General features: G+C 47.8%; 3 protein-coding genes and 1 long non-coding RNA gene across 6 annotated transcripts; 1 reads left to right on the top strand and 3 right to left on the bottom strand.

Moving 5' to 3' along the window:
- Positions 1-674: 674 nt before the first annotated feature.
- LOC100842373 (annexin D4) lies at positions 675-2193 on the bottom strand. The gene is made up of 2 exons (XM_003557800.4): positions 1847-2193; positions 675-1752 (listed from the first exon to the last, which is right to left on the bottom strand). The coding sequence occupies exons 1-2, from the start codon at positions 2088-2090 to the stop codon at positions 833-835; spliced, it is 1164 nt and encodes a 387-aa protein (XP_003557848.2). The 5' UTR covers positions 2091-2193; the 3' UTR covers positions 675-832.
- Positions 2194-7192: 4999 nt separating this feature from the next.
- LOC112270105 lies at positions 7193-8360 on the bottom strand. The gene is made up of 3 exons (XR_002962432.1): positions 8348-8360; positions 8121-8140; positions 7193-8042 (listed from the first exon to the last, which is right to left on the bottom strand). It is a non-coding gene; the product is annotated as an uncharacterized LOC112270105 (long non-coding RNA).
- LOC104582367 (annexin D3) lies at positions 7297-8797 on the top strand. 2 transcript variants are annotated; one of them, XM_014897897.2, is made up of 4 exons: positions 7297-7436; positions 7532-7747; positions 7874-7963; positions 8071-8797. In XM_014897897.2, the coding sequence occupies exons 1-4, from the start codon at positions 7425-7427 to the stop codon at positions 8272-8274; spliced, it is 522 nt and encodes a 173-aa protein (XP_014753383.2). In that variant the 5' UTR covers positions 7297-7424; the 3' UTR covers positions 8275-8797. The 2 variants fall into 2 exon arrangements, with proteins under 2 accessions (XP_014753383.2, XP_024313566.1); XM_024457798.1 differs by having other exon boundaries at positions 7350-7441.
- LOC100829836 (mitochondrial fission 1 protein A) lies at positions 8542-12832 on the bottom strand. 2 transcript variants are annotated; one of them, XM_003557848.4, is made up of 5 exons: positions 12673-12832; positions 10737-10866; positions 9843-9964; positions 9321-9384; positions 8542-8895 (listed from the first exon to the last, which is right to left on the bottom strand). In XM_003557848.4, exons 1-5 carry the CDS (start codon positions 12763-12765, stop codon positions 8795-8797), a joined length of 510 nt encoding a protein of 169 aa, XP_003557896.1. In that variant the 5' UTR covers positions 12766-12832; the 3' UTR covers positions 8542-8794. The 2 variants fall into 2 exon arrangements, with proteins under 2 accessions (XP_003557896.1, XP_024313567.1); XM_024457799.1 differs by having other exon boundaries at positions 8564-8927.
- Positions 12833-17407: the final 4575 nt, after the last annotated feature.

The following is a 17407-nucleotide window of genomic DNA, read 5'->3' as shown; positions in this document are numbered from 1 at the left end:
ATTCTAGACGGGAGCAGCTAGGGTTCTTCGTGCGAGCTCGAGAAAAAAAGAGGAAGAGACAGTTCGGGTTCTGGAGAAAGAAGAGAAGGGTAATACGATAATTTCACAGGTCAACTTTCCGTTTTTGGACCGGGGGTGTGTTTCAGCAAATGGCCATGAAATTGTAATGGTATCCAGCAAATTCACACCCGGGCGGTGTGTTTGGACAAAGGCCACAAAATAACGGTGTCTCCTGTCCAATTTCTCTTATTAATTATTGTGTTGCACCGTAGTTCATTGCTCAGTGTCTAAATAAGACGATATGCAATATCCAAAATGAAGGGTGTCAATCTCATCGAGTTCGAACAAGAAGGCTAAGAATAGTATGTTTTGTAGAACCAGGAGGCCTGTGAGTTGAAAAAAGAAGGCCTGTGAACCAAATCAGTTTGCATTGCAGAGTGAGAGAAGGCATACTTGATCTTAGCAAAGCATGATATGGGGATAGCAGCCAAGCTGGTTATTCTTTCACGCCGTTTGTATGCCTCCTGCATTAAGTCCTATGGATTATTCTGAGTTTTGACATATTTTTCTCCCCTTTTGGTCTATCTGAACTTACGCGTTGTTCATTTTGGAGATGGTTCGTACTGAAATGACATTTTAGTGGATTAATTCTGTCGCGTGCACAGCACAGGTTGTTTATTCGGAAAGCAAACTTAGGGATTTTATTGCAAACCACACATCATATCCGAGGTTAATAACGCAAAGAAACCAAACGAAAGCAAATTTAAATCGATCCATCGTGCACGCACGCGGGGCTCCGGCCGGCTAATTCAGGTATAGCTTGGTCGACGGATCACTTGCCGATCATGGCGAGCAGCGCGTCCCTGTAATGGCCGTGGGTGTTCTTGGCGACGGCATCCACGAGCTTGGCCCCGTGCTGCTTCACGTAGGCCTCCTTGATCTCCTCCATGTCGGCCTCAGACCGGGACACGACGACCCTGGTCAGCGCCGCCTTGGCCTGCTTGTCCGCGCCCTCCTTGAACGCCCCCGCGATCACCTCGCCGAAGTACTTGGCCGGCGCGTCCAGGCACCTCACAGCTTCCTGCAGGCATATTCCACCAACAGCGATAAGGTCCTCTTCCAGCGGCTTTCCATGGATCTCCCTGTAGATCCTGAAGGTCGCCCGGAGCTGTGGCTTGCTCCTGGTAGCCAGCACCCGCGCCAGCACCTCATTATTGCCGGGCTTTGCCGAGATCGCGTTGGCCTCTTCCGTGGCGAGATCCTCGCTGACGCGGGCGCCCTCGTAGCGGTATGCGGCGACGAGGCCGACGAGGAGCCCGGCGTGCTCCGTTTCCTTGAGGCGGTAGGCGACGTCTTCCTCGAGGGACCGGCTGTAGAGCGCGTGGTACGCGCGGCGGGCGCCCAGGAGCTCCTCGGCGGAGCGCGTGCAGGCGAGCTCCACGAGGATGCAGCCGGAGCCCTGGTGCTTCTTGTGCTTGTGCAGCGCGCGGTGCGCCCAGCGGGCGTCGCGCTCCCACGGGTGCATCGCCCAGAGCACCATGAGGTTCTTGAACCGGGAGAACTCCGTCTTGAGGTGCCGCACGTACTCGTCCTCGCAACGCTCGATCGTTATCGCGCCGCCGGACGCTGTTGGCGCCGGGGAGAAGAAGCCCGGGAAGCCCCGCCGGAACGAAGCCCGCTTCTCCGGCTGCTTCCTCCACCGCCCCAGCGCCGACACCAGCGCCGTCTCCTCCACCCCCAGACCGCCCAGCCCTGCACAAATTTCACGTACAATCATGTCAAATGTGAGTGATCGATCGATCAACAAAGAGTCATCGAAAGGACCGTCAATTTGATTTCGGTTCACCTGAGAAGGCCCTGGTGAGCTCCTGCTGCTCGTCGGCCATGGCTGCTGCCTCCTTGTTGACGCTTTGCTGCGGCTCTCTCCTCGTCGGCCTCGAGCGCAGGGGAGGCGGCGGTGGAGCTGGGCTGCTGCTGTTGCTGCTCGCGGCCTGCGCTGCAAGAAACTGCTGCATTGGGTGGCCTTTATATACAAGCCAGATCTGATCGGAGCACACACACGCTGACACGCACTCGGGGCATCCAGGCATGGACCAAATGCTTGTTAATTTATAGAACTAGCTAGGAGTAGTACTATACTGCCTTCTCCATCCTGCAACGCCTCGTGCATGCATGGCACCATCGTTACCAGCTTAATTAATTGTGGATTTGATACTACCCAATTTCAATGCTCCCATAAAATTAACACTGATGCCGTTTCACGCCATCGAATTCGCGCTGGCCTTTGTGAAGAAAGAAAACCGCACCTCGCATGGCAATGGAGCCCATTCAACGTGCTGCACGTTTCCTTGTCAGGTAAGCAACGTACGACGACAAGACTTACAGGTGTGGCCCTGCGTGTGGGCACGATGAATCAATTGATTTAATCAGTGCAATGGCCTAGCTAATTAAACTAATAATGAACACATCTGCCGTTGTGAAAGCAGAGTAGTATTGATGGAATGAATCGGTGTGATGTGTCATGAAAGCCTCTGAACGTGAAACGCGCCTTCACGAAACGAAGAAATTTAACAGCTTGTTTGGTAGCGCACGTTTCATTTCATTTGGTACAAATGAAACAGAATCAATTTTTCATAGGATTTTATTTGTTTAAATTTGAATTTCAGCTATCAAAAATCACATTTGTGTACCAAATGAGTTTGTAGAATGAGAGACAAACCTAGAGAAATGATTCTTCTTTACGCTTAGAATTCTAGAATTCATTTTCGATTTTAGGAATAAACGTGTCTGGATGGCACGGAATTGGGTATAGGAATTCAATCTGGAATTCCTTGAAATCACACTTATACCTAACCCAATTCCTCTTCAAAAGACATCATTTATCTGGATTCGTCTCTCATTTTACAAATTCATGTGGCACACAAACATGATTTTTGAATCTGAAATTCAAATCAACCAAATGAAATCCTATAAGATATTTGATCTCATTCCATCTCTACCAAATGACATGAAATGAGGGCCACTAAACGGGCAGTTAGAGAGAAATTTTGGTTATGTATAGTTGTGTTCAATGAAATTCGAAATAGAATTATTTCACTCTCATCCAATTCTATGACAGCCAAACAAGTTGGTTTTTTGGAAGAATTCCAGATCCAAATGACGAGAACCAAACGAGTTATAAGAGAAAAATGTGTTTGCGGAGATTGCCTTCAAATTGAAGAGCGACGGATCTACTTAGTCCCGATCGAGTCCCGACCCCATGCTGATGCGTGATCAAAAGTTCAATTACACGTTGGTATGGGTTTGCCGGCCTCCCATGCATATATGTATATCACTAAGAAAATGGTTGGCGTCCAAAGCAAATGTTAAATTAGTCAAATATGGCTTTTCAAAAAGGAAAAAGATGTAAAGATACATTTATGCATGTTACTCGTATTTACGTATGTGCGATCTATAAATTTTAAAAGGTACTGTACGTGCGATCTATACTTAGGCTTTTTAACGAATGTTAAAAAATTAATGTGTTGCACGCAACCATCAAATGCTCGATAGACAGTTGAGATAGGCCCATGAATGCTTGTGGGAGAGCTCTATTGATAAGACACAAGGAAGAGGAGAGGGAAATGGAGCGAGTGACAGGGTCATATGAAACTCGATTTTGAAGGCGTCAAAAACATAGATGGGTCGTTGCCGAACCTCTAGGTGCCCTCTGGCCAACACGTGTCTATTCGTTTTCTTAATCCCCTGCCATCCACCTGATAGTCTCTCTGCCACCCATCTGGAGCCTAATCTTTATCTTCTTCCCTCTCTCCTCTCTGTCCCCCACCACGTACAGCCCCTTCTTTCTCTCCTCTCTCTCTCTCCTCGTGCTTATACAACAGCCCCGCATGGCCGGCCCATGCCGTCTACTGTTGGTCTGCCGCTGCCCTCGCGGCCGTGGGGAGCAGCCAGACGGAGGAGGAGCAGATGAAGGAGGCTAGATCTCCACCGCCTCCCTCGCGGCCGACCTCCACCATCGTGCCCAAGCTCCACCTCTATCTCCCGTACTCCTCCCCTATCCGTGGTACCATGAGGGAAGCGTGGTTCGTAGATTCATCTGCAAATAGTTTTTTTTTATGTTCTTCTCTTTCTTCTAGATCCATCATCGATGGTGAGCTTCTATCTCATACTAAATATGTACTCCGTATTTGTTGTACCATAAAGAGGCTAGATCTTGTTATTTTGCTTTTGGATTTCTTGGTTTTCTCTTTGAGTTAAGAGTACGGGCAAGAAGAAAACTTGATATGATTTGTTTGATGCATATTAATGTAACATTCTATGTGTTGATGTACGTGATAAGTTTAACGTTTACCATTGGTACATGACAAGGTACTAAGTTTTAACGAATGCTTATACTATGTTTTTTTATGGTACATGAAGTACCACAATTGATTTACAGATGAGGCAGTAAGCATTAACGAGGTATATGTTTCATACTGTGATTTTTTTCTTGGTACATGAGATTGATGTACACGGTTTTGGTATTTTTTTTCCTGGTACATGACGTATTGTTACGAGTTGATGTACACAATCTTGATTTTTTCACGAGGTACTTAAAAACTGAAAAGGTACTGAGCAATGTACCCTGATGTACTTGTCATGTACGTTGATGTGCCCGTCATGCAATGTTTCATGTACTACAAATGAATAATGTACTTGTCTTGTAACGTTTATGTACCATCGTTTGGTGTACATGTACCTGACGTACTGTAATATGTACATACAAATAAAATTTGTACAAAAGAAACAAGTGACCCTCTATGTACAAAATAATAAAATATATTATAAAAACGTGAGAGAAAAAATATGAGTGGGAATGAAAAAAGTGAGAAAGAAAACATTGTGTGCCTGAAACAAAGGAGAGAGAAGCAAAGAAAATAAGGTGTCAGGTGTCACGTCTAAAAAGTGGCTGACACAAGTAGTACTCTTCTTGTTAATTATCTATTTTGAATATAAGACAAAGCAACTAATAAAGTGTCTGACGTGAAATGTCTAGCTACAAAGATAAGGGTAAATACCTCTACAGGTACAACCTCCGCGATAATGGGTTGTTGTCGTCGGAGAACAACTTACACTTAGGTTAGGAGGTATGGATGGTCGATGTTTAAGGTGCCAAAACCCGCATACAAGTATACAACGGTCTTATTAGCTTTACATGCAAGAAAAAATACGGTCTTATTAGTGAAGGTCGTTGTACGCTCGACAAAGTTGACACAACGATATTCCTAACTAAAGTTCGGTGGCCTCGCTACCTATCCTAGAATCCGGACCCATGGGTCTTTTCGAATCTCAAGGCTAAGCTCCCTTGGAATTCTAGGACACCCTTGATCCATGAGTCTGGATCAAATGTTTTTTTTTAGATCTCAGTGCTTGAGCTCCCTAGAAAACTTAGGCATGTCCACATATGTTATGTTTTCAAATGAGAGTGAATGGTTAGATACACTAGTGTCATACTTGGGTTATATTTGCTAGGGTGAACTCTGTTGAGCAATTATGCATTTTCAGTAAACATTTAATCCAAAAAATCTCAGCATAAATAACCAAGCATTTTATATCATGCAAACTAGACATGCTAAACAAAAACACATAGTGATATAATTTAGCAACATGAATAATATAACAACAACTTACAATCAACAAGAAAGAGCATGCCACCTATGGAATAGCGATCTGTTTAGACAGGCAAGGCCTGACAATCCTCCCTGTTGTCGGCGGTGTGATTGTTGTAGATGAGGATGAGACTAGCATCGTCAATGTGACGCCAGCAGCGGCAGCGGCCACGATAGCATCATCATATGCCTTTGCAGCACCTCGCGTCTATTGTTGAAGTATGTGGACGATCTTCTGTTGTTGGTGTTGCCTTTTATTGTTGTTGCAGAGCAGCAGCCTGGTGATGTTGATGGGCAGCTACTTCAGCTTGGACTTGCGCAGCAATCTATGATGAGTAGGTGCCTACACCAGAGGTCGATGATCTGGTTGTCGGCCATTGGTGATGAAGAAGCCGACAAAGCTAAGCGAGCAATAACTTGCGAACGCTCCCCAAAAATCTCTCCCAGCGAGATGTGCATGCAACCGACGAGGTGGAGTAACCGAGGCAGCAAACAGGCTAGGATTTGGTTTGGTGAATTCGGGAGGAGGGTCGGCTCATTAAATATCAACGTGGACAGAGGTTAGGATTTGGTTTGGTGAATTTGGAAGGAGGGTCGGCTCATTAAATATCAAAGTGGGCAGAGGTTGTTTCATGTTTATGGAACCAAAACCGACTCTGCAAAATCGGATCCGAGTCGAACTCGATTCAACTTAATTTTCCAATAGCAGCGAAAAGGAAAATACACTTTTTAGTAATCAACATATCATACAGATACTTCACTGAAAAAAATATCATACTTAGTCAATGACCACCTGCTACTATCTTCTGCAACCTGCAACTCAATCCGATAACAGACAATCTTAAACTCATTACATTAAGCGAAAGTCTCATCATTGAAATTTCTTCTAAACGGCAATATCTGAAACTTAGAGCTTAACACTTCATACACAGAGCTATTTTGATTCAAGGAAATGTTAAACAACCTAGAGTGCTTATCTCATCCCCTACCATATGTCTATCCAAAATATAGTTCTTTTCCCATTACCTAGCACTTCAATACTAAACTGGTCATAAATATCACTGGTCAAAAAAAAAAAACTGGTCATAAATATCCTTAACCTGCATCAATGCTTTCCAAAAATGCGATTGACCATTTTTCTTCTCACCTTGACTCAAAGTGCATTTTCTCATATACTTTTGTCTGAGCAACTGCTGCCACAAACCCTTCCCATTTTACAGAGCCATTTACATAAATAACAAATATTCTTAACAATTAAGTCCACTACTCCAAGCCCACACTGTTCGTTAGGTTGACAAATTACTGGCCAACTGACCATATTACTTGGAAGCAACTTTCCAAAGTTCAGTCCTCCTGGAGACGAGTCGACGTGCGTGCTAAAAAAAAGAGCTCTCTTTTCTTGAGAATTTTTGTTCTACCGATTCTGTTAATTAAAATAGCGTATGATTTATTTCTATTTTTTCTAGAACATTATGTGATTTATTTCTATACAAACCCAACCGGACCATTTTTCATGCGGCCGGTCAGGTTGCTTTCACAGTAGCGAGGGTATGAATTAGGATTTATTATAATTTTTTAGGATATAACTCAAGCCTGAGGTTGTGCTCACAAGTCACAAGTCACACGCATGAGCCTACAGGTGCTCTCAGCTCTGTCCCTCCCTCCTCCTTCCTTCCATTTACTTGAATCTGGAGCCGATCAGCAGCGAGAAGATGTCGACCATCACCGTGCCCACACCCCTGCCGTCCCCGGCCGCCGACGCGGAGAGCCTCTGGAATGCCGTGCAAGGTAACGTACGATCGATCGTTCGTTTCCGGCAATTAATGGCTTCTTCTGTCCCATGCCGTTAATTTGGCTGTAGTCCTCATGAGGTTTGATTACAGCTGCTGGTGAGCCTCGTGAGGTCGTACCGCTGCGCGGAGGAGGCCGTTGACGTGGGCATCGCGAGGCTCGAGGCGGCGCAGCTAGCGGAGGCCATCAGGAAGAAGAAGCAGCCGCACGCCGACGAGGTCGTCCGGATCGTCAGCACCAGGAGCAAGGCGCAGCTCAGGGCCACGTTCCAGTGTTACAAACAAGACCATGGCAGCTACATCGAAGAGGTTAAATGGTCCTCTTTAACTTGAATTTCCAGCGATTTGTTTGGTATTCCGTATTCGATTCACGGAAATGGGAGACAGAGAACGACGGCGAACTGAAGCGTATTGTCGTCGTTGTTACTGATACAGGATATCAACAACTGCAGTAGCAGCCAGTTCGCACGGATGCTCAAGATTGCTGTCTGGTGCCTGACATCTCCTGAGAAGCACTTCGCAGAGGTAAGAGACCTCGCAATACGCAGATCAAAATGCAGGAAATGAACCTCTAGAATCACTGTAATCTTCCTATGACATCACACTGCATCGAAACACCATGTGTTCATCAGGTTATCAGATACTCCATCCTAGGGATTGGAACGGACGAGGATGCTCTCACCAGGGCAATCGTATCCAGGGCTGAGATCGACATGGAAAAGATCAAACAAGAGTATAAGGTCAGACTCAAGAGCACAGTGACGAATGATGTCATCGGTGATACCTCCGGGTATTATATGGATATCTTGCTAGCCTTGGTAGGGAATGAAGATTGAAATGATTTCTCTTTGCAAAAGATGTAAAAAGTTGCGAATGTTTTGCATCAAAATAAAGGTCATCAGACTGTACCAGCAGCTGATAATGTTGTGTGGGAACTTTGTTTCCCATGGTGAAGTGTGCAACTTTGTTACATGTGCAAGAACCAAATAATTCACCAATTTTGTCCTCATAATGTTCCATCTTATGTTAGCTAAGGACAGAACAGCTCCTCTTGTGTTCGCAAGGGGGAGCGATATAATGATCTGAGCCCAGGAAACAATCTGTAATCTAGAGTCAGCAAAAGAATTTGACAGTAGAAATAGTGCAACATGATTACATGAGAACTCGCAGTGGTCTCATCATGTCAACAGGTTTCTTGTTTGAACGCAAGGTAATTAAGGTTGGTCTAACGTGCAAACAGGATAGCAAAAGATAAAATGCTCATATGGCTGCATGAAGTACGAAAGTAAGATAAGGCCACTTTTTACAGCAAGTACTCAGTCATCTAATCAACTTATTCACTTCTTACTAGAGCCCTCATTTCTTCCTGGATGATGAAGCTGCAGCTATGATTCCACCAGCAACAAGCCCCACAACTCCAAATGCGCCAGTGACGATGGCCATGCCAATCATACCATCTGCATTTGAACACCAGCTAGGCATGTCAATCCTTCAAAAGTAACCAATTGGGTACAGATCAGAAGCGGTATGTCAAATAAATAACTAGAGTATGAACCAACATTTAATTTAGTGGCATGTGGGGAAAAAAACCCGATACAAGTTTACTCTTAGGATGTCCTTTGCTTATCTAAACTTTAATTGCCCAGCTGACAGCACTGGGTGGACTGGGAAGGTCCTAGCCTTGCAATACATGTGAAGAGCATCTGTTGCTAAAGAACATTTGCCCTGATTACTGTATTTCACATTTACAGTACCATTAGCAGGTTAAAAATCACTTGACTTTCATTAATCTTGCCTGAGATAGCATAAATTGAAAATCACTGTACATTAACTTATCTTATCTAGTCTGAGATGGGACAATGCATGTTAAATGACATCCTACCTCTTTTGGTTTTGTCTTCAAGGAGCCTTTGCAAAGTGAGAGCTTGCCTCCAGTCAGGTTGAACCTGGAGAATAACACGATAGTGCACACTGGTTAGCAACTTAGCATCAAATTCAGGACGATGTCATGAATTAAATTAACAGTGCAAACTAAAACTGTAGAATAGACATCTTTTGTACAGTGAGTCAAACTATCACCACCAATATTTTCATAATAAAGAAGAAACGATAAGTTATTTTTAGCCAAGTTGGTGACAATCTGCAATAAATACAGCAGTACTGCATTTCGGCATGTTTTCCAGCATAATACATTCAACTCTGTAGCAACGTTTTACTCCCTCCGTCCCATATTAAGTGACGAAATATTAAATTTTCTAGACACTTTTTCGGTATAGATACATCCATATTTGGGCAAATTTGAGTCACTTAATATGGGAGGGAGGAATAGTAAAGATGATTGCAATCAATACATGAATCATAATTGGATTTTCTTTAAAATAGAAAATATATCCAATAATCAAACCTCTAAGCATCTTTCCAGAAGCTGACGGCTTCTCGTGTAATCCCCAGTTCTGTAGTGTCCAACAGCCAGCAAATAGAGCTTCTCCCTTGTTTGTAGCGGGCTGTTAGACTTGCCCAAAGAAACTGCCAATTGCCAACATAAATCATGAGTTCTGCCCATTTCAGAAAGAAAATGTACAAGCGCCAAGTGAGCAACAAAATATTACAACAAATAAGAACGGCTTGGTTCAACTAAATGTGGAAGGTTAGAAGCTTAGGATAGGTGCAGCCTACAACTAAAAGTCCGGTTACATTCATTACTGGTCACTCATATGTTATGTACACTAATTTCATTTCAAATTCAGCACATTTTAATGTCAGCGACGGAATCACATATTGATGACACTATCAATTGGTTTTTTCATGGCGTGGCTGTTACAAGCCTGTCAGGAGCATTAGAATGGACGTCCACATGGCTGAGAAACTTCATACAGAGTATATTTTATTTTATAGAACATGCAAAAAGATTGTGCAACATTGCTTTAAGAAGAGAAACAAATAGCACAACTCAGTTACAGTAGCTGAAGCTCCAATCAACCCATCAAAAGGAAGATCAGAGCTAAGCCTCCAAATGTCAAGACATTATGAAAACATCTCAGCAAGCCATGCAGGTGTCTCCTTCAGAAGATACGAGAATCAACAATCGAAATTTAAATATTTTGGTCTGAAACAAAATCAGAATAAACATGGGGAACAATCAAGTAGAATAACTCAAGTTCTAAGCTACTTCTATTCTGTTCACTTGTAGATACATGTATTTTTACGGAAATTTTCATAAGTGTGGAAACAGTGAACTAGTACTCAAGTCAGTCAATTCCTATACCATCAACATCAAATGGAATAATGGATGCATCACCTTCAAGCATTCCAATGCCACGGTTGACATCCTCAGGCTGCTTAGAGTGAACAAGAGCCCAGGATAGCCTCATGAGGCTCTCGTTCTTTTGTTCTTCATTTGCAGCCTCAGCAACCTCTTTCTCACACCCCTGGTAAAGAAAAAAGAAAGGAAAAACAAACATAAATAGGTTAGGCAGGCCAGAACACAGAAGAGTGCATGATTAAGCACAATCCAATTGAATACAGAAGAACACAATTGGATAATGGTTCGCCTAGCTTCAAATAATCCCATACAGTAGGGTGAGGGTGGAATGGATGCTAATTCTGTGATTCAGCAGAAGATGCAGATCATATAATTGGATTTAAGTGACCGGATAATGGTTCGCCTAGCTTCAAATAATCACATACAGTAGTGCGAGGGTCGAATGGATGTTAATTCTGTGATTCGGCAGCAGGTGCAGATCATATATTTGGACTTAAGTGACCATCAGTGAAAGTAAGATTAAATGTTTTTTTTTGAGAAACACAGTACAAACGCAGACGCACAACACATGCGCGTACACTCACAAAGTAACATTAAATGTGATAATGTTTGATCCTTTTATCTAGGATGCTTACAAGCAAGGGGAGTCGAAGATTTACCCAGGTTAGGGGCCCTCGGAAGGTAACACCCCTACGTCCTGCTTGTCTGGTTTGTATTTATGAGTCGATTACAAGGGTGCCGTCGAGACGTATGCTCAGATGGGATCTGGTGAGTGCGTGTTTCGCCCAGGATTTGGTGCCGGTTAGGGTCACTCCACGCTGGAGAGTTCCTGATATTGGTTGGGCGAAACTCAATATTGACGCTTGTTTTGATCCTAATTCCGGTGCGGCGTGTGCTGGAGGTATTATTCGTAACTGCAGGGGTGAAGTCTTCTTGTCCTCCTGGACGGTGCTTCCCAACTGTACTTCGCCGGCAGAGGCTGAAATTCTTGCTTGTGGCTGGGGCCTCCGCTTGGCTAGGGATTGGATCGATATGCCTATGGTGATTGAAGGAGACTGTGCTGATCTCATTGATGGCCTGAAGACGAAGGACAGAGACAAGGCTATCTATGGCCATCTCTTGCTGGATGTGAAGGCTGTGCTTGCGGACCTACTTGCTTTTCGGGTCTCGTTAGTGAAGAGGGAGTGTAATAGAGTGGCTCATGAACTTGCTCAATTAGCTAAGAGTGGTTGAGTCTCAGGTGTTGAGACTTGAGTCGCCGCCTTGTATCGATGAGCTTCTCGCTTTAGATTGTAATTATGAACTCTTTTATCAATAAAGCACTCCCGATTCCTCGCAAAAAACAAACAAACTTTGGTCTGCAATAGACAGAAGCGGGCAGCACAAATTAAGAATTCAACAGCTGAAATCCCCAAATCCGCATGATCACGGTCACACGCCAATTTCCTACAGCTAGCTGAGAACCAAGAACTAGCATGCCATCATGGGGAGTCAACCGCGTAATTCGTAAATCCCCACAGACACTCGAATTTCGCCGCTGCAAACACAACGCAGTTTGATGTGGCGGTGTATCCGTGTATGACGGAATCATGGTTCAACTAGAATTTCGCACGGGAATTGAATCATCTTAGAAAAAACAATAACGTCTGATCCTTGAATGACACCGGCAGCAGCTTAACGAACAACGATTGGGAATAGACGGAAGCACGAAGCAGTAAAACTAGGGATTGGGCAACCACGCGAACCCTAAAATCACCATGATACCACGCAAAATTCCGCACACTTTCCCGAGGCGCAGGGACCAACAAGCTAGCACGGGTGGTCAAAACGCGCCGAATTCGTGAAACCCCCGCACATTTCACCGGAAAGTCACCGCCCCAAAGAACGAGCAAAAGAGCGGAGAAGGGAAAGGTCGGAACAGGAGGCATCCATGGCTACTCGAGGAAGGGGCGGGGATGCGGGGTGGGCTTACAGCGATGATGTCGCGGTCGCACACGGGGAGGGTGTCGCCGCCACCGAAGATCGAGCTAACCGACTCGAAGAACTTGCCGACGTGCCCGTCCATCCTGTTCCTTTTTCCTTTTCGCCCTCTTTTCCAGAGGCTGTTTGATCCGTTTTTGGGCGAGTTGTGTTTTATAAGGGGTTTTGCTTGCTTCCTGAGAGAAGTAACGGATGGAACCTTGGAGGCTAAGGAAGAAATGAATGTAGTATATTAACGACTCAAATATGTTTAAGTATGAATATTTTCGTCACTTAACATGAGACGAGACGGAGGAAGTAGCAGCAAGGCACCGACCCATCCGTGGTGGCGTCATGGACCGGTGGTGGTGGCTACGAGTTTTTGCAAGTGACTCAATGTAACTCTTTTGATAATATACAATAGTAATGCCTCTTACGTAAAGTTTGAAGTCAGATGTGCGTTGATTATGTTCTGAAGTAGGCTTGTGTAATCTTCTCTCTAAATATTTTCAAGTGCAGACACGTGTTCAGCTTAGTGCTCCCCTATGCAACTCCAATGTGGATACGTGTTGTGCGGCTTATTACAGATACAGGGATACATCAGGCTAGCTCTAATAACGGAGCCGCAGCGGCGGGGCGCTATAAGCTGGTGCTCCCATTAGACACTACAAGTCTTGCCATACATTAGTAGCATCCCTAGATTTAGGGATGACGACAAAAAGGAAAATGATTGAAAAATAATGGCACAATTAGATGAGCCATGCAACTATAATTTCCTCTTTATTTCTAAATAAATTGTCACCTTGGGATCTAGTTTATTCCATGTATCCACCTTGCCAATTGCCATACCCTATAATTTCTGGCTAACATATTTTTGGATAATTTCCATATGTGACCTTGTCTCAGGGACATTGGCTGTCAACGCTTTTTATGGATACATAGACAAGGAGATATACAAAGTAAATGTATTTCCAAAAAGGTTTTTATAGTCAATGGAGAAGTCTACATTGGTGGTCAAGGACATAATACCAGTCTTATAGTTTGATTGATGTATCAGTTTTACATTTCTTTGCTGTTCAATGTTATACTTTTCAGGATATCGTATCTCATGTGAAGAAGTTGCTCAATCTTTTTACAATCAATCTATCGGGAGAACGTTCCGTACTTACTTCGTTGCCGAACGTTCCGTATCGGTAGATCTATTCTCCGCCTGGGTTCAGCCCATCTTTCCTTCTCCCGATTGGGCCTAGCCAGCGCAGCCCACCGGTACTTCGTCTTCCACCTCTCCTCTGCTTGACGTCTCGACCACTCTTGCAGCCACACACGCACCTGCAACCCATCCCTAAATCCCAGTTCCCCTCCTCTCCTTCTCCTCTTCCTCCGTGTGTCTCACCTCCGCACCACCATGGCCCCCTGGTCTCCTTCTCGTCCGCCCCTGCTGCCTCCGTACACAGCCTCGGCCCAGCACCCGCTCCCGGGCCCTGGCTCCTCTACGCACGATGAGGAAGGGGTCTGACAAATCGACGCCGAGGGATGGAGAGCAAGGGTGAAGAAGAGTAACAAGAAGGGACCCGACGATGTGGGCCTCCTTGCCGCCATCCACCTTGAGATCATGGATGATTTCGAGAGCTCGCAGCGGTGGCCGCCGGCGACAAGGGCTCGGATGGGGCCATTACCGTCGGGTACGTGGACCCAGAGGAGCACCCAGGCATAGCCCATCCCACAGACAAGACCAACGTCTACTCCTTTGGCATCCTCCTTGTCGAGCTCATCACCCGGTGGTGGTCATGGACTTGAGGATGTGGACGAGCCCAATGTCGATGGCGGCGATGGAGACGATGACAATGCTGGCAGACCGGTGCTTGACATCGGCGAGGAGAGAGCGGCCGTCGATGCGGCGTGAAGGGAGATAGGAGGAACACAACATAGATGTATAGTAATCAACCATTTTAGGCTATAATTATCAACCCAACACCGATCATGCAGTTACCCAACTAGAGGGTATGTTTATCACCCAACACCGATGTAGTTATTCGACTGTTCAGGTGTCGCACCAGTGGCACCCAGGGTACCACCGTTGCTCAACGCGTTGGTCACCTCGCTTGCTCCCTGCAAGGACAGCACCCTGGCAGCGCAGTGCGGGCTGCCCGGGAAGCCACCAGCCCGGCAAGACTAGCCGGCCTGCGGGGGTTACCCCGGATGACAGCGTGAAGATCCCTGTCAGAACGCCCCCCGGGAAGCCCACTTGCCAGGGAGGGTGTTCCCTGGCACAGGCGTTTACAACAGGACCGATGCCCAGCAAGCAGAGTATCGACGCCACATGGCTGCCCGGTAGGCTCCTTTTGTGCAGGGCTGGTCAGAGAGTGGAGTGTGACACAAGCCGAGCATTAAATGCTCTGACAGGGAGGTGGTTTCCTGTCTAGTCAGCCTACAGTGAGTAGCCCGTAGTGAATCTAGGGCACATATGGCTCTAGCTACAGTGCGTTTTACCGTGCATGCACGCCAGCACAGGAAAGGCAAGCTGCCTTGGGTCCTCGTTCGGCGTGTGTCCAAAGCGCGTCCCCCATGCAGACCGTGGCCCTTGTGGTATCCCCTTGAGTATAAAAGGAGGACCAGCACCACCGGTCAAGGGGTTCCGATTTTCGAAGTTTAGACTCGAGCGGGGGTTACGATCCCTAGAGATTTAGTCCAAAAGTAGCAAGTAACCACTTAGAGAAAGGGAAGAGTGCGCCCGGGAACTCCCCCGGCAACCTTGTAAACACCTGTTCATTGGATAATAAAAACTCAGAAGCAGGACGTAGGGTTTTACACCTCCGGGTGGCCTGAACCTGGGTAAACCGACTTGTGCATTGCAACGCCCGAAATTGGTCTCGCCGGTGATCGCCAGAGCGATCCCCAACGCCCACTGCCGAACCAAAAAGGGGGTGCCTTGCATCCTCGGTGTCTAAGCCCCGGGCTATGACATCTGGCGTGTCAGGTAGGGGGCGCGTGCAGAGAGCTCGCCGGTGACCGCCGGCGCCGTCGTCTGCAGCTACATCAACTTGGTCTTCTCCGGCAACAGAACTCGTCGCTATGCCTCCCAAGCGGGCTGGCGACTCTCGGATCAATCCGCGTGGTGCCTCAGCGGCGCACACGCGGTCACACGGCGTGCAGCCCACGTCACAGGATCAGCAGAACCCTGAGCCTACCCAGGTGCAGCAGCCACAGCAGCAGCAGTCGCAGCTGCCACCGCCACCTCCTCGGCCGTTGGCGGACAACCGGCAGAGGGGGCCTACGGCTCCCAGCGCCGGAGCTAGTCGCGCGAGCGGCCACGATGCCGCACGCACCAGCCAGCGAGTCCACTTGCGGGCCGAAGACGCGCAACGGTAGGTGCGCCACGAGCATAGCGCGTCGTGTGCGACGCCAACGGAATCTCGCCCCATTCACCCGAGGGCAGCCGGTCAGAGAATCGGCAGCCTCCCGCCCAAACCCCGGCGGAAGCCATCATAGCCGCGCGTGTCATGGTGCGCTACGAGCCACCGCAAGGCATGCTAGCGCATGAAGCGTGGAGTGCAGAGCTGGACGTGCTCCTCGCACTCACCGCCCATCAGCCGCAAGGTGAGGGCGCCCCGGCCGGTTCAGGCCAGGGACAAAACCCGGGACGCGAAGACGCACCCCGCGTCTCAGGGCAGGGAGAGCACCCTCCCCTGCAGGGAGGGCAAGGAGGCGAGGATCCCGTGGGGTCCTCGGATTCATCACCGACCGTTACACGGGGTGACGCGCGGGGCGTCCTCAACGCTCGCCAGCAAGAAGACCTTCGCCAGCGCTTGGAGCGCCGATGCCGGCGCGAGGCAGAACGCCAACGCCCAGAAGAGCAGGAGGATGCTCCCATGGGCGTCGAGGACGGCTGCGCCGTGTTTACTCGCGAGCTGCGCTGGGTGACATGGCCCCGCAAGTTCCGAGCACCGGCGCTCGGGACGTACGATGGACCGTGAACCCCAAGGACTTTCTCCTGACCTACACGTTGGGGATGCACGGCATCGGCACCGACGACAAGGTCAGGACCAACTGGTTCCCGATGGTCCTCAAAGGATCAGCGAGGACCTAGTTGCTCAACCTGCCCGCCGGGTCCATAGCCTCCTGGGCTGACCTGCGCGAGCAGTTTGTGAACGCGTTCTAGGGCGGCTACAAGCGCTCGGGAACCATAGCGGACCTGCACATGGTCGTGTAGAAACCGGGGGAGACGTTGCGGAGCTTCATCAACCGCTTCTCCAGTCTCTCCTACTCCATTCCTGAGGCGGAGGCTGCCGCCATCATCAACACCTTCACCATTAACGTCCGTGACCCCAAGATGAGTGAGAAGCTGAGCACGCACCGGGTTCGGACGACGCATGAGCTCTACGCCTTGGCGCACAAGTGTGCCATGGCCGAGGAAGGGCGTTTGGCGCCCGAACTTGCAGCTAAGGCTGCTGCGAGTCCCGCTGAGGGCTCGCAGAAGAAGGGCTCCCGGAAGCGCAGCGGGAAGCAAGTTCTTGCCGCGGAACCGGGGGCTACCTCGAGGCCTGCGAAAAAGGCCTCGTCCGCTGGCGGGTCTGGTGGCAAACCAGGCGACGCGCCCCGCTGCCCCATCCACGCCAACGCCACCCATGACGCGCAGAATTGCCGCATCCCGCAGGGTATCAAGCAGAGGCGCGAGCAGCGCCACGAGGAGCGCCGAGCAGCTGGCGCCTGCTTCAACTGCGGGGATATCGAGCATCTCTCTCGCGACT

This window comes from Brachypodium distachyon, chromosome 1 (assembly GCF_000005505.3).
Source record: "Brachypodium distachyon strain Bd21 chromosome 1, Brachypodium_distachyon_v3.0, whole genome shotgun sequence".
In the NCBI taxonomy this organism is placed as follows: Eukaryota; Viridiplantae; Streptophyta; class Magnoliopsida; order Poales; family Poaceae; genus Brachypodium; species Brachypodium distachyon.
This window is presented reverse-complemented; position numbering and strand designations above follow the sequence as displayed.